Here is a 15,866-nt window from a genome sequence, read left to right on the forward strand (position 1 = left end):
ATGGCCGGATGCTATGTGAGTACATGGAGAAGGCAAATAGGAAGGCCCACATGCATCGCGCAAATCAAGAGGGCACAGCAGAGCACAGGTTCAGTGTCCTGTGTCGGGATAAGGGTCGGAGGGGGGTAGACGTGAGCGGCATGTTCAAGAGTGTGTGCTAAGGAGTGGGACATGCATATGTAGTTGTCAGAAGCCACAATTACTCCACAAACCTTGTACACATGTCATAGCTGCGTGCGCGGAGCACCATATGCTTCCAAGGCAATATGTGTCACAATATTTCATGAAAGATCAAGTACTGAACACCTGGAACCAGGAGCTGTATGGTTACGGCATTGTTGACACTTTTACAAGTAACCCAGGGCCTTCAAGAATATATGTGCCTGATTTGGGAAAGATGAAGAACGCACCGGGCCGAAGACAATCTCGGCGGATTCGTAACGATATGGATGAATCCGAGGCTGGCCCTAGGATGCAGCGATGCAGTCAGTGCAACGAAGTAGGTCACACTTACAAATATTGTCCCAAAAGTGCAGGCGGTGATGCACCTGTTGTGTAGGTCAGCTAGTTTTGTACTTTGTATTAATATATGTTAATTTCGCGTACAGTTAATTTGCATTCGAAGTTTGTTGTTCTTGTATTTATTTCTCAATGTACTAATGTACATATCTTTCAAATGCAGAGATGGCTCAGCCTTCGACCCCAGAGCTTTTGGACCCTGCCGTGGACAAGAAGCATCGCAGCTTCTTATCCGCCGAGCACCAGACGGACCTAGGAGTGTTTCGCCCACGAGGCCCTGGAGAGCTGCTGACGGTAGACGAGCGCTGGACCCACAGGTACTTAGAAAAGCTGATGGTGTTACATATCATTTCGCTGTTGTTGTTACATATTATTGATGTACTGCAATACTTATAGGTTGGGAGCGGCCGGACTCCTACCGCTTTGCCGGTTGGTCGAGGCCCGAACGACGGAGGACCCCAAGGTTGCGGCCCGTCGTTTCTACTTCGATCGGTCGCTGATAGCAGCACTGGTCGACCGTTGGAGGCCGGAGACACATACGTTCCACCTACCGTGCGGAGAGATGACCCCGACCCTGCAGGACGTCTCCTACCTCTTAGGCCTTCCTTGCGTGGGAGCTACGGTTGGGGTGATCGATATGCAGGCTGACTGGATGAACGACATGCATCAGCGATTTGGGCCGGTGCAGCGAAAGGAGGATGCACCCCCGTACGTGCCTGAGTTCTTAGCCGATGCACGAGGGCCAACGAAGAAGTGGATCCTACAGTTCCAGGTATGGTAACATGCAACCTATCGATTCCTAACAAATTATGTCGTAATGATTATTTCTGACACCAGTCATATATGCAGCCGACGTACATCCACCCACAAGCCAACGCATACGCGGTCTCGAGACATTTGGAGGCCTACCTCCTTTGGTTGTTTGGGTGGGTGATGTTCACTAGTGGCCAATGCCACCTGGTTACGAGGACCCTTGTGCCGTACACCCGGTCGATAGCGGACGCGCATGCAGAGGATGTACTGCAGTTCAGCTGGGCATCAGCTGTTCTTGCTGCGACGTATCAGGCGCTCTGCGACGCATGCATGAAGAAGGAGGCGCTAGCCACTTTTGCCGGGTGTCCACTTCTTCTTCAGCTATGGTCGTACGAGCATTTCGCCATAGGTAGGCCGGTGGTGGATCGCTCCCCGTACCCAGAGGAGTGGTACGGCGAGATGGACCGCGTCCGGCAAGGGCATCACCTAAGTGCGTCGGATGTTACGAGCTTCATTAGATGGGTTTTCGATAAGACGACGCGCGCCCTGAAACTCACCTCCTGCCGATCTACCACAGATGCAGCAGGGCCGCCTCCCAGGACGAGTGGTGCACACGCCGAGTCGTCTCGGCCGTCAGACGTGCACCGACGTTCTTCAATGTCGGCACCCACACGACCCCTCCTATCACGTCTTGGAGGGTCCGAGCAACATGGTACGAATTATACTTTTAAAAATTATTGATCAATATCCTTTACTTATTGTTATTAAACATTCATTAGGTCCGTCTCCACAAGTCTCGACGCAGCCTCGCAGATTGAGCCCTGTACGTCCACAGTCAGGTACTCTGGGAACCCTTCTTCCTAATTTCTAGTACTTTCAGCAAAATAAGTTAGAACTGTGCTCAGGTTACTTCGGTGACGAGGCCGGTCCGTCTTCGGCGGCCCCACACCCTACCCCCCCCCCCCGCAACGTACTACGGCACGTCAGCGTGGCCTTCTTCTGCTGCACCGTCGTACCACGCAGGTACAATTATACATTTTTTACTACTACTTTCAATACCATATTGTTCGTATCTAACGTGATTATTTGTTCACAGGCCCCTCCAGCCAGTACACATGGACACCTGCCGAGCCTTCACAGTCCTCCTACCCTAGTCAGGAGGATGAGGCTGGCCCTGACACCGCATACGACATCGTCCGTGACTTCTTCGGGGGCACACCTGACTACGACGTCCTTCAGCGGTCCCAGGTTTTCAGTGCACCGCTTCGGACCCAGCCCACGCATGACGAGCCCTCGACACCGATGGTCCCTACTAGGCCTAGCAGACACGTCGGCCCACCTGACCCCCTCACCTACTCCAGGGGTCACGTGAGGGTTAACCAGCGGTATCGGGACCACGATGGGGCGCACGGACGACGGCAACGAGGGAGGCATGAGTAGCATTTTACATTTTTTGTAACTAACATATGCGTATTTGCTTCGTGATGTGCTCATATGTATTAAGACACGTTCACTTTGTATGGTCCACTTAGCATTTCGTAAATGCATTTCATATTCAGACACGTTCAATGAACAAGTGACCACACCACTAAACTTTAACCATGACTTGACAACACAATGTGACAATACTACCCAGCTTTTTCAAATCAGTAAATGACAACACGGGTACCAATAAACGTGGAATCTCTGACTATGGGCAACGACAAAACTGTCCTATTCTTCAAGATGGAATCCGATACTCCTCCCGCCAGCTACGCCCATGCCCTAATTCCTTTCTTTAAGAGCGAATCCAATGCTCCTGCCTCCCCCAACTATAAGTAGCCAAACCTCCTTACGGAGAAGCATCGCTCATTTCTCATATCTCTCAAGTGCAATGTCTTCCTCAGCTCCATCGAGCCCACCAAAGAAACATTGGGGGACTACCGTACCTGAAGGTCTCGAACCACCAATGTGCTTCTGTGGTGACCTTTGTAAGCTCCGCGAGTCGCAGGACATCTCATACACCTATAGACTACGCTTCTTCATGTGTGCCAACTACGAGTATGACAAGCCTCGCAATGCAACAACTGGTTATCGACCGGTACGGTAACAGATGTCCGCCTCATCTCTTCCGATTACGCACCCTCTTTTACTAACCGCTCATCTTGTTCCATTTGTTCAGTCCCCTCCACCGCTCTGTGATTTTATTCAGTGGCTCGACAATGAGCAAAATAACTCACAGAAGCTGTGGGTCGACATGAACATGAGGTGGAGAAGGGAAGCGTACGCACGTCGGGAGTACGAGCAACAGCAAGAGGAACTTCATCTCAAGCGGGAGAAAGAAGAGCGCATGAGGAAGGCGGCGCACGACCGTACCGTGGCTCAGGCTCGAGAGGCTGAGAGGGAAAGGAAGCGGGAGAGAGCCCACCGTGCTAAGGCGGCAGGTCCCGATGCCCTCCGAAAGGGAAAGTATCCTAGATGCACGCAGTAGAGAGTACCTAATGTAACCCGACATACTTTCCTTCCCTAAGGCATGTTATGATTAGGATCGGCGCACTAATAAGGTCTTAGTGCGAACCGTACATGCCACCTTTGTTTCCTCATCGTGTCGTCGCAGTTACAGTGTATTGTAATGTTTTCACCATGTGTTCAATACTATGTTTGTCCTCGTTCGCACCCCATACCCACGTAAAATGCTGCAACTACTAATTACTGATTTTTTCCTCCCGTTATTACATAACCTACTCCAAATTTAATTTCTTAATTTCCTTACACCCCTTCTTTTTTTTTTCCTTCAATTAAAAAATAATATATTTTTATAGAAAAAATGGAAAAAAATTAATTTTACATGAAAAAAAATCCCCTAACCGCCCTCTCAGAGGGCGGCTAGGGGGTAACCGCCCCCACAGGGACTAACCGCCCCCTGAGAGGGCGGTTAGCCCCTCTTGCCGCCCTCTGAGGGGGCGGTTAGGCCTACCGCCCTCTCAGGGGGCGGTTAGCACCCGTACCCGCCCTCTGAGAGGGCGGTGGGCGCCTACTTTTGCAAATCTTTTCGCCGGGAATCTATTTATTTAAATTTAAACTCGAAAAAATATAAAAATAAAAAATACCAACAACACGGACCGCACAAGTGCCACAGAAGTGGCCCGTGGAAGCGGCGGCTACCTGCATAGCTTTGTTTTTATTTCGAAAATAAAAAAAATGAAAATATAGGTTTCCATTTGAAAAAATTAAAAAAATATGCTAATGTCACCCATTGGAAAGGTGAAAGCAAAATATCGCTCTTCCAATGGATAATAGATTTTAAAAAATAAAGATATTATCTTTCCAATAGACGACGGGTTAAAAAAACACTGATTTTGTTGCTCTTAAAATTCAAAACACTATCAAAATAGTCATGAAAAATTCTGACAAAAAGTATTTTGTACATGATGCTATAAGATCTCTCTAACAAAAATCCAACTCAAACAATTACTTTTACAATCAGAAAAAAGATAAATTTCAATTACTTTTACAATAAGAAATAAAAAAGACAAATTTTATTGTATACAGTCTGTGTACAATAAATTTTATCTTTTTTGTTTCTGATTGTACGGATCGTATTTTTGTCTAGATTTTTTTAGAGTTAGATCATAGTATCATCTACAACATACATTATTTTTAGATTCTTTTTTACTATTTCAATAAGTTTTAAATTTTGAGATTAACATAATGCAGTTTTTTTAACCTGTCGCCCGTTAGATTGATGATATCTTTATTTTTTTAATCTATCGGTCGTTGGAAGGGAAACATCTTGCTACCACCACGGCGGTACCTTATTTTACAAATTTTTCAAACAAACGCCTAGTTTTAAAAAACAATATTTTTGAAATATAAAAATAAAAAATTCGGCTACCTGCATGCGAGGAGCAGGACAACCCCACGGCCTCTTAGCGCGCGGAGGCGGGCTGGGTTCTTGCGCCCACGTCGTGGTTTCGGCCCGGCCAGGGTACGCAGAAGCCGTGGGTTTCCACGTAGTTTGTTTTCCGATTCCGATGCCGTGTTCGCGGTTATTCCTCACCGAGTTGGCCGCGTGGCCGCGTATGCAGCCGTAACAGGGGACAAAATCTTTCGACGTACTGTATGGTTACTGCACATTCGCTGATATACGACGATCGATTCACAGTCGCGCACTCGCCCACAGCCACAACAAGGGACGACACGTAAAAAGTAGTGTCGCGACTCACGCGGCGCTCGGAATCGGTTTAGTGAGAAAAACGTGGCGTCACAGTCACGCACTTACAAGCCTCGGTCACGTTTACCGACAAAAACGTCGCGTCACAGTCACTCCAAATCTCAGCCACGCGCGTACCCGGCTCCTGAAGGCTGAAGCACCACCCAAACCATACAATGATACAATGCTCCCTGACGTGTCCCTCTACTTGTGAATTATACGACGGCGCTGCCGACTTCATCTACGGCATGCTGCGGCACACGCATCGGCATCTAGATTAGCGTCGACAAACTTTGCCGGCCGGTCGGTCGCTGGCTCGCAGGCCTCACATCACCGGAGCTGAGTTTGCCTAACGGTGCCACGGCAGCGTGCAGGCAGAGCTCTAGCCACCGGCGGCCCGTGAGCTAGCCAGCCACGCAACGCAACCTGACAAAAGTTTGCCACTGTTTCTTGTGCAACGACCACAAGAGTCCAAAGACGAGGCTGTAGGTGGTGACCGGACAAGCTTGACAGGTGGCGCGTCCGTACTGCAACAGTGCAACCGGAGAAGGAATCAAGGATCAGAGAGCACAACTGCGCCAGGGAGAAGGTGCCCGCGTCCCTTCCTCTCTCTCTGTTTTAGGAATATTAGATGGCTCATTCTTCCAAGATAAGTTTTGACTAAGTTTTCTCATAAAATATACGTATCATTTATAGCTATAAAATTTATATAGCGTAAAATCATTTTAAATTATGAATCTAATTGTATAATATTTATACAGTAGATATTTTTATAATTTAATTAAATGTTAATCAAAATATATAAAGTTTAACTTTTTAAAAAATAAATATATCTACTATTTCTAAACAGATGGAGTAGTTCGTACCGTGGTTGACGGCATCCACGGGCTAGGTGTCCCGTGACTCGTGGCCTGTGTCCGCATGCATTGATCCAGTTGCCTCGTCCTCAGTCACCACACAGAATTAAAGGCAGCTCCATTGGTCGCATGTCGGCTAGATGACATCAGATTTGAGCAAATGGGGAAGAGAGAAGGTGAGGAGAGAAAAAAGCTATCGTTAATCCACCGTCGATAGCAGAGCATGCGAAGAAAACAATGCGCGTGGGGCTTATAAAACGCTTTTCTCCACCATCACCTCCGAAAAATCGGAACCAACGACGGGGGCTTGCCGAGGCAGCGGCTGCACGAGACGCTCCCAAAGGAGATCTTATCCTACTGCTCCCTGCGTCATGGAGGATGAGTCGAGCAGGGGGAGAGGTGTCCGACGTTGGATATAGGTGATGGGGATGGAGGGGCTAGTGGCGGAGTCAAGGCATGCGGCGGGAAGGAAGGGGGCTCAAATCTCCTCACGTGCGAATACAATCCTTAGCATTGGCTCTTGAAGCATTGGTGGGGCGCCCTCGGCACATAGCATGATAACCTTGCCAAAGATCAAATCCGCTCACAGCACTAGCCGTTGCGTCCATGCTCTCGAGCGGCACAACACACAGGGACATCGGGAGTGGCCCTCCTTGGAGACCATCGGTGATGGCGACCTTCCTCCATCAATGTAGATCAGCAATGAAGGGGTAGGGGAGGCTAGCAACCGGTGCCTAGCAAGGGCAATTAGGGTAGCGATCAGCGTGGGAAGGGGAGCGATAGTGAGGAGGGAGGAGCTAAGTGGTTGGCTTATGAGATAGGGAGAGAGATGATGAGGATGAGATTTTTTTTTTTTGATAAAGGAAGCTTTATTGACGCCCATTGTTACATTAAAGTGATAGAATCGCATAACAATTCACTTTCAATATCTGCATAGCACGGATGCACACAACAAAAAAGAGAAAGAAAAATGTAACAGGAATGCATGAAACAAAGTCTGACAAAGGAAAATAATCTAATGCAAATATTATGGTGGGGGGAGGGGGCATGAATCAAAAGCCTACTGTCCCATCCAAGCTGGGTAAAGAACTCCTGGACCACGCACTCCAAGTGTGCGCATATTGCTGTCACTATCTCTCGATGCTTTTGTCTTTCTAGCACAGTCCACTTATGGAAGCTAGAGCGTACATGTATAAACACTACTACAAAATTAGCAATCGACGACCGATTATCAGTGCTGATTTGCCTAGGACTAGTACTAAAAAGGTATCACTGTAGTTCATAACCTCTAACTTAGCAAATCAATCATTGGGTCTATTGGAACTGGCAATGATACCCATTATCAGTGTAGATCTGTGTTACGATCTGACAGTGATATTTCATTGTCAGTTTGTGGCAGGAACCGACAGTGATAAAGAGCATATCATTGTCGGTTAGTGATATGATCCAATGGTGAATCATCATTGTCGGTTTGTATCACAAACCGTCGGTTATATTCTCTTTATCACTACTGGTTTTGTTTCTTCAACCGATATTGATATGTGTGGTATATATTAGACACGGCCGCCACTGCCTCAAGCTTGAACAGAATATAGAGAGGAGCTCTGTTTTTGCTCCATGCCAACCATTTGTCGCGACTTGTTGCTTGGAGACTTCAAAATTTGGAGGAATCCACATGCTCTAGGTTCTTCAAGGTTGGTAATTTGATGTACATTTTTGCAATTAGTTTACTTGCTAGATTGCTCTAGGTTAGTAACTTGATGTACATTTTATTTGTGGATGGAGAGAAGATGGATGTACGATGCGGACCATCACTCTCTAGAGTTCATTAATGGCGTATCTGCTATTCTGAGAATGGTTGTGGAGTACAAGTCAAACTACATATGTGGTTCATGCATTGATTGCAAGAACAAGAAACAATTTTCAAACACAGAGCAGATCCATTCACACTTGATTCGTAGGGGTTTTAAGCATAGTTACACCTATTGGACCAAGTATGGTAAAGATGAGATTATACAGGAAGGGCAAAACATTGTTGAAGTAGACAAAGACAACAATATGCCGGTTGACGACGGATATGCTTTTGGTGTAGACATGTTGATCATCGTCGGCGATGGTGATGAAGATGATCTGGATCAAATGTTACGTGATGGGGAGGGGGACTTCACCAGTCAAAGATCCTTTCAAATGTTCTAGTGTATGCTAAAAGACTCTAAAACACCATTGTTGTCAGGCCGCTAGGAGTACAAAAAGTTGCATAGCGTACTTTCACTGCTGCAATTGATGGCAAGCAACAATTGTTATGTCTCTTACAGAATATGCTTCTAGAGAGGAATGTGTTGTCTAAAACCACGTACCATATCAAGCAGGTTGTTTGCCCATTAGGATTGGAAGTAAAAAAAAATACATGCATGTCGAAATGACTATATTTTGTATCCATCAAACCCGCCTAGGCCGCCGACCGTATTAGCCGATGAAAGCGATTGAAAGAATGGCGCCGGTGGGTCATCGGCATGGCCAGGTCGTCCCATCTAGGAGAAGCATCCCTGCGCCATCTGGGGGCTACCGGTCGCACTTCTGGCCACGCTACAGACATGCCCGCCACCACTCAGATTATTCCCGCCGCCTGTATTACTATTGCCTTGACCACGCCCCGCCATAACTACCTACGCATATGTGAGCGTGTGCCAAGCAGAAGGTGTCCAAGGTGGTTGTGGACGTGGGCATGCAACTGAAGACAAGTTAGAGGTGGAGGCGCGAGCGGTTGTGCCTGAGTTTGATTCGGAGATGATGGCACAGTCAGTTGTGCCATAGGGCGAATTGGAGGCAACTTCATGCCGCTACAAAAGGAAAGGTCTTGAGGCCTGATTTGATGCCGGTCCCAAAACCTTCTAAAAAGGTCAATCCGATTACGGCCGACGAGAACACCTTCTTTGATTGTGTGGGCCACTTCTATCTGTTTCGGATTTTGCAATTCCCCTGATGACGCCACCTTCAATTCGTGTATTAGCTCGATCGTTGCCGCGAAGGAACCACAGTGGCCGACAAGAAGTTGTCGAGAGCTACCGTTGTTATAGGATGAGGATTCAGGAGTGGGCCTTTCCATGGCTGCACGAGCTAACCCCGGCCATGCACAAAGATTTGAACAAGAACTCAAAAGTAAAGAAACAAGAGAGGAGACACAAGATTTGTTTCCCGAAGTTCGGATTCACCACCGTGAATCCTACGTCTCCGTTGAGGAAGCTCCAACGAGCCGGGTCTCTTTCAACCGCTTTCCTCGATCCACTCTTGATTTCTTCCCTTGCGGAGGCAAAATCGAGCCCTTCACAAACTTTCCCGCGGCTCACCACAATCACGGGAGCTCACCGGTGACACCTAGCAGGCTAGGAGGCTTCACCTCTAAGAGTAACAAACGCTTCGAGAACTTCTTGTCAAGAACTCAAGTGCTCAAGATTGGATTTTAGCTCACTTGCACTCAATCTTTCAATCTCTCAACCAACTCACTTTTCTTCTCAAATCACACACTAGAATGGAGTGGGATGGAGTTCTTTTGGCTCTAAAAAGTGTTTCTTTCGTGCCCTTGCAGCTGCCCCAAAGGATGGGGTGAGTGGGGTATAAATGGTCCACTTAAAAAAACTAGCTGTTAGGCTCTTTTATGGATTTTACTGGAGTTTCTAGCCTACACCGGAGTCTCCGGCCACTCCAGCTACCGGAGAATCCAGTCTTCACCGGAGTCTCCGAGTACAGCACAGCTGACCTCCGAAAAATGGCGATAACTTTTGATTCCGGAGTCCGATTTCGACGATTTTGGACTCTATGAAAAGCTTATTCATAGGGCTACACATCCCAACTAAATTCATGACCTAAAACACATAAGATAAAATTAGAAACACTTCAAAACCTATTTTGGACACTTCCACACTTTCCGCTTCGAACTCTTAACAACAAACTCTCACTTTGGGTTTGGTTGGGAACTCTTGAGCACTGAGACACGATAATTAGCTCACGTTGCATCCCTCTAATAGTGCAGCATACATAGACTCAATTTCAAAGATAAAACACATTTGAACCAATTTGAGCCTTTTGAATACTTTCAAGTACCACTTCTTACTTTCAAACCTTTGAGGGTTGCCAACTTCCATAAAATCTTCACTCCATATATTCTTGATTACTCATGTGATTGATGCGAATCACTCATAGCTTCTCATGGCCTTGCACGGTCCATTGGCGCAAAGCTTCACTCGCTCTTCACCATCGCCTTGGTCCTTGGGCGCAAACCATTTGCTTGCCCTTCACCATCGGATGGTCCATCGTAGCCGAGTCTTGCTTGCCCTTCACCGTCTTGCCATAGAAAACTATTTTGTATTCGACATCTTCAGAGAATTCACTTTTTCATATATGGAGTCCACTTTTGTTCTTCACTCTTGGCATATGTGATTTCAATTCAACTTATGCCTTCTTATAGATCCTAACCTCAACTCACTCTTAAGCACAAAGCACATGGATTAGTCCATAAAACCTAAATGACAACTTTTATACCTTAAGTCACTTGATCTCCACAAGTAACTCATTAGCCTTCATGCATATTTTCAATCTTCATATAGAACCTAACCCCACTCATTCTTAAACACATAGCACACGGGTTAGTCCATAAAACTCTATTGACAAGTCATACCTTTAGTTACTTGATCTCCACACGTAACTTAGCCTTCAAGCTTATTGCCAGTCTTATTGAGCTTCTTCTTCTTCTAATGAGCATCACCAAAATCTCAATGACTTTTGATGCAATTCTTTAGACTCATGGCATTTCTCAAAGAATCCATGCTTCATCATTTATGCATCTTCTATGGAATAACCTAATAGCAATTCTCAATATGATTGTTAGTCCATAGGCATTGTCATCACTTACCCGAGCATCACCTAGAGCTCATTCATCTTGATGCATTTTCAATCTCTGTATTTACCTAGAGCTCATGCATATCTCTTATCCATGCATCACCTATGGAACAACCTACTAACAAACTCAACACCATTGTTAGTCCATAGGTATTGTCATTAATTACCAAAACCACACATAGGGGCTAGATGCACTTTCAATCTCCCCTATTTTGGTAATTGATGACAATCTCACTAGATGATTATATTTGATAAAATTTAAAGTTCTAAGTATACATATAATCCGAAGATGAATGTATACAAAGAACAAGTTTTAGAAATACCAAGTATCACAAAGATATTTGAGATTACCAAAACTAGTTTTACTAGCATCAAACACCACAAAGGTTTTGATGTTAGTAAAAACCAACATATGTATATAATAAACTCCCCCACAATCTATGCATGTGTGAATGAATTTTGAATATCATTTGCATATATTGTCTATCTCAAATTTTAGATAGAGTTTACTTTATACATATCAAGCAAGCATAACAAAGTATGTATGAAGATAAATATACTCATGCAAAGCAAACCTTTCACCTCATTTCTCAAAGGAAATCATTCAAATTCTCCCCTAATTGACATCTTCCCCAAATAAGCAAATTATCCTCCATAAGCAAAGCCCTCTTACAAAATATAACATCTAGTCTAAATTCTCCCCCAATTGATATCAATGCCAAAATGGAATCATCGAAACGAATTCTCCCCCAATTGACATCAAATTGGTAAGAATTAAGGAGGACTTGCTAAAAGAGAATTTTTTTCTCCAAAACACCATTAGCCCTATCCCACAAGAGGGAATCATCGAAAGCTAGTGCATGACAATATATAGTGTAAACTTCTCATAATATGTGTATTTCTCATAATTTGAGTTAAACCAAATACACTTATCCAATTACGAGCTATGTGAGGAGAACAAGATATACAATAGGTCAAAGGGGTTCAAAGAGATGCCAAAAGAGATTTCAAAAGGAAATACCAATTAAAACTTCAAAAGATATCAATTAGATACCTACAAGAGATACCAATTGAAAAAATATGCTAATTAAAATTCCAAAGGATATAAATTGAAAATTCAAAGCATACCAATTGAAACAATTGAAAGAGATACCAATTCCAATTGAAACTAATTCAATTGAAGGCAAAACAAGCATGAGTCCGAAATAAATATCCAAAGCACAAGTGCAATGGATTATGCTCTAAGTTGAACATAGCAAAATTATTGATAATATAACGAATTTCTCGTTTATCACAAAGTGTCAACATCTCATAAGCATATATGTCCAAAAGAGCAATTTAAAGCGGACTATAAACCTCAAGTAAAAGATTTTATAATTTTCATCAATATTGCATATAGAAGCAACTCAAGCATTTGATATGAAATATTTTACATACTTAGGATTGGATGAATCATAAACATGATTATAGAGTTCTCACAAAAATATACTACTTCAAATTGCTCATATTTGCAATAAAGAGGTTTTAAGCACTTGCAAGAAAAACACATTTTTGCAAGACATTTTCATGATATGATGCAATCTATATAAGATTGAATCTTTGATATTAAATGCATGAATCAAGAACAAATTACTTGGAATGATATTGAATTTCTCACTTTGATATGGTCCTTCTTTTGATTCCAATTGAAATTGAAGGAGATTGTCTTCTTTGTAGATACCAATTGAAAGGACAAAATCATCTTCATGAATTTCAATTGAAATGATCTTTTACTTGAAAGGACCTTCATTATGATTAATCCAAGCATCCAATGCATCTTCATTGTACCTAAAACTCATTCAAGTACAATTTGATCCCCAAACTTATTGGGTCCGAAGAGGTTAGCAAAAATACCATATAGAGCAAACTCTCCCATAAACTTATGCATATTGATATGACATGGAAATGATAACAATTGAAATTCATACCAATAGATAGATACCAATTGAACATATATACCGAATGAAGGTATATACCAATTGAAATCAAATGAAAGCTCTATGCACGTTTTAGACAATAAAAATACTTGAGAGAGGCTTACTCTAAATGTAGGATCAAAGAAAGTAAACATGTTATAGATTTTAACATTTAAGTCAAACAAGCATGCTTGTCACTTTCAAGATCCGATGAAGATATAATTTGGACAAAAAATAGCATATGAAACTTGAAAATACCAAATGAAAGACAAATATCAAAAGGTTGTCCAAATTACATCTAAGATAAAAAGATCAACAAATTATCATTCACAAAGTTCAACAAATGAACTAAGCAAGATTTGAGCACATGGAGACATGGATAAGTTTCAAACATGCTCAAAAATTTATCTCAAGCAAGTATATTGAAAATAATTCAACCATTAAGATAACAAGCTTCTATGAACTCCAAGAGGAAAGTTTCCTTAAAAAAAACCAATATTCCTAACATAGGAGTTAAATAAAATCTTTCACATAGAACGAAGTCACTTGAAAGCAAGAATTGAAACAAAAATGATCAACAAGGATTACCACTTGTATTATTACCAATTGTAAGAAGACAATGGTATATGAAGATATCATAAGTCGGTAATTACAATAAGGCATGGATCAACTTTCTTTCAAGAAGCATGAAAGAAGGATTTTAGAAATTAAACACATGCTTCAAATACATTCCTCACAAAGTCAACTATTATAAGAAAAAAGAAATAAAAACAATAGTTGATACAGTTCTGTTGAACTGACCCGGAGTATCCGGTGAACACCGGAGACTCCGGGTGGCACTCAGTCGCCACACAGAAAAGGCTCAGAAACTTGCTAGACTCTTCGGCCTCTCCAGGTACCAGAGTATCCGGTGAACACCGGAGACTCCGGTCATTTAAAAATAAATGCTAACCGAGACTCTCTGCCGGAGACTATCTCGGAAACTCCGGCCAAAAACACCAACCACCGGAGTATCCGGTGAACACCGGAGACTCCAGACAATTAAAATAATTGTTGATTTGATCCAAATGAGAAATGATTCAAATTAAAATTTTGAGATTGAAAAGATCACTAGATAAATACCATGAATCTCAAGTTTCAATTTAAACCAAAAGTGGATCAATTAATGGATTCTTACAAAAATGAGTTTTATATGAGCTTGACATACCACATAGATTTAGATAAACAATAATATCAATTCTAAATGGTATTGCTCAAATGTTCATAAATTATGGGTATTTAAGATGCATAAAGCATAATACTCCCCCATAATGTGATAATCCATTAATTTCTCCAAAAAGAGCCAAATAAAATTCAACAAAGACGGTTAAGGTCGAATAAGGCTCAAAACCACAATCAACACATGAATGTGCAATACATCCTACACATACTAGTTATATGACTTACACATACTAGTTAGCAGGAAAAGCTAGATGCACTATAAACAAATTCATAGCACACTTAGCAAGCAATTAAGACATGTATGAATATGAAATGAGTAAGCATGGCAAGATCGTAATAAAGTCTACACATGCTAGCATAAGCATAAGCTCTAAACAAGCATAGATACATAACCTACACATGTACAGAGCTAAAAACTTCCAGAAAAAGTGTAGAACAATAAATCTAACACAATGAACAAGAATATGAATTTAAGGCATTGTGAGAGAGAGTTACCTTCATAGAGTGATATTGAGTAATAATAAATATAATTCTACAAAACTTGACTGTTTAATCAATTAGATAAATCTTCAAATAAATAGCCAAGTCTCCAATGCCCTCCATTTTACCAAGAGACTAAACACAAATTTTACTTGAAGAAATATTAATCTCAAAGCACAAAATATAGATGAGCTCCCTATATATATGTGCTTCTAATTACTTGAATTACTTGTAATATGCACTTAGTTCATTCAAGAATCTAGAGGAGTTTACCCTATATTTTGAGTTAAGGCACAAAAGGAATTCACAATAGAAATACTTATGCTAAGAATGAACTTACAACCATGAGATCATGTAAATTAAGTTCATCTTCCATAGCCATCACAAAGTATCCATTACCTACATTATTAACAAGATCTTGCTCTACTAGAGAGCCGTTAAAAACATCATATTACACAAAGTATAAATTTTGCTCAAATTTTACCTAGCCACATTCAAGTGCTCACGACCATGAAAAAATATGAATATTTGCATCTATGCTAAGCTAAGTGGCTAGATAGCTCAAGTTAGATACTTGTTACCGAGATGTCATTGAAGATTGAAATAAAGCAATAATCCACACTCTTGGCACCTCTTTCCAAATATCATGAGAAAGCCTAATTTGAAAGAGTCTTGAGATGAGATATTCAATATAGTTCTTCTCAAGTAAGCCAAGTCTTCAATGCATCTCCAAGTACCTATTTAGCACATTAAGTACTTTATGGTACCCAAACCATGTTGGGTCCTTTAAGGTTAGTCACGAGAGATTTAGGCACCCAAATGGCTTTTGCATTAGCATGAGATGAACTAATCACCTTAGCAACATAAGTACCACTCTTAACATTGCTAGGCAAATATTGATCATTATTGAATGAGTTAGGCTTAGGAACGTTACCAATGGGACAATTCTTACCAATATGTCCCTTAGCCCGGCAAGTGTAGCAAATGCGGTGC

At 42.4% G+C, this 15,866-nt stretch overlaps 1 protein-coding gene and 1 long non-coding RNA gene across 2 annotated transcripts; both read left to right on the plus strand.

Moving 5' to 3' along the window:
* Nucleotides 1-513: 513 nt before the first annotated feature.
* Nucleotides 514-1,172, plus strand: LOC133896062 (uncharacterized). The gene is made up of 3 exons (XM_062336574.1): nt 514-559; nt 683-836; nt 916-1,172. The coding sequence occupies exons 1-3, from the start codon at nt 543-545 to the stop codon at nt 1,165-1,167; spliced, it is 423 nt and encodes a 140-aa protein (XP_062192558.1). The 5' UTR covers nt 514-542; the 3' UTR covers nt 1,168-1,172.
* A 648-nt stretch (nt 1,173-1,820) lies between these two features.
* On the plus strand, nt 1,821-2,380 carry LOC133896446 (uncharacterized). The gene is made up of 3 exons (XR_009905761.1): nt 1,821-1,984; nt 2,052-2,111; nt 2,178-2,380. It is a non-coding gene; the product is annotated as an uncharacterized LOC133896446 (long non-coding RNA).
* The last annotated feature ends 13,486 nt before the right edge of the window (nt 2,381-15,866 follow it).

This window comes from Phragmites australis, chromosome 16, assembly GCF_958298935.1.
Source record: "Phragmites australis chromosome 16, lpPhrAust1.1, whole genome shotgun sequence".
Classification (NCBI taxonomy): domain Eukaryota; kingdom Viridiplantae; phylum Streptophyta; class Magnoliopsida; order Poales; family Poaceae; genus Phragmites; species Phragmites australis.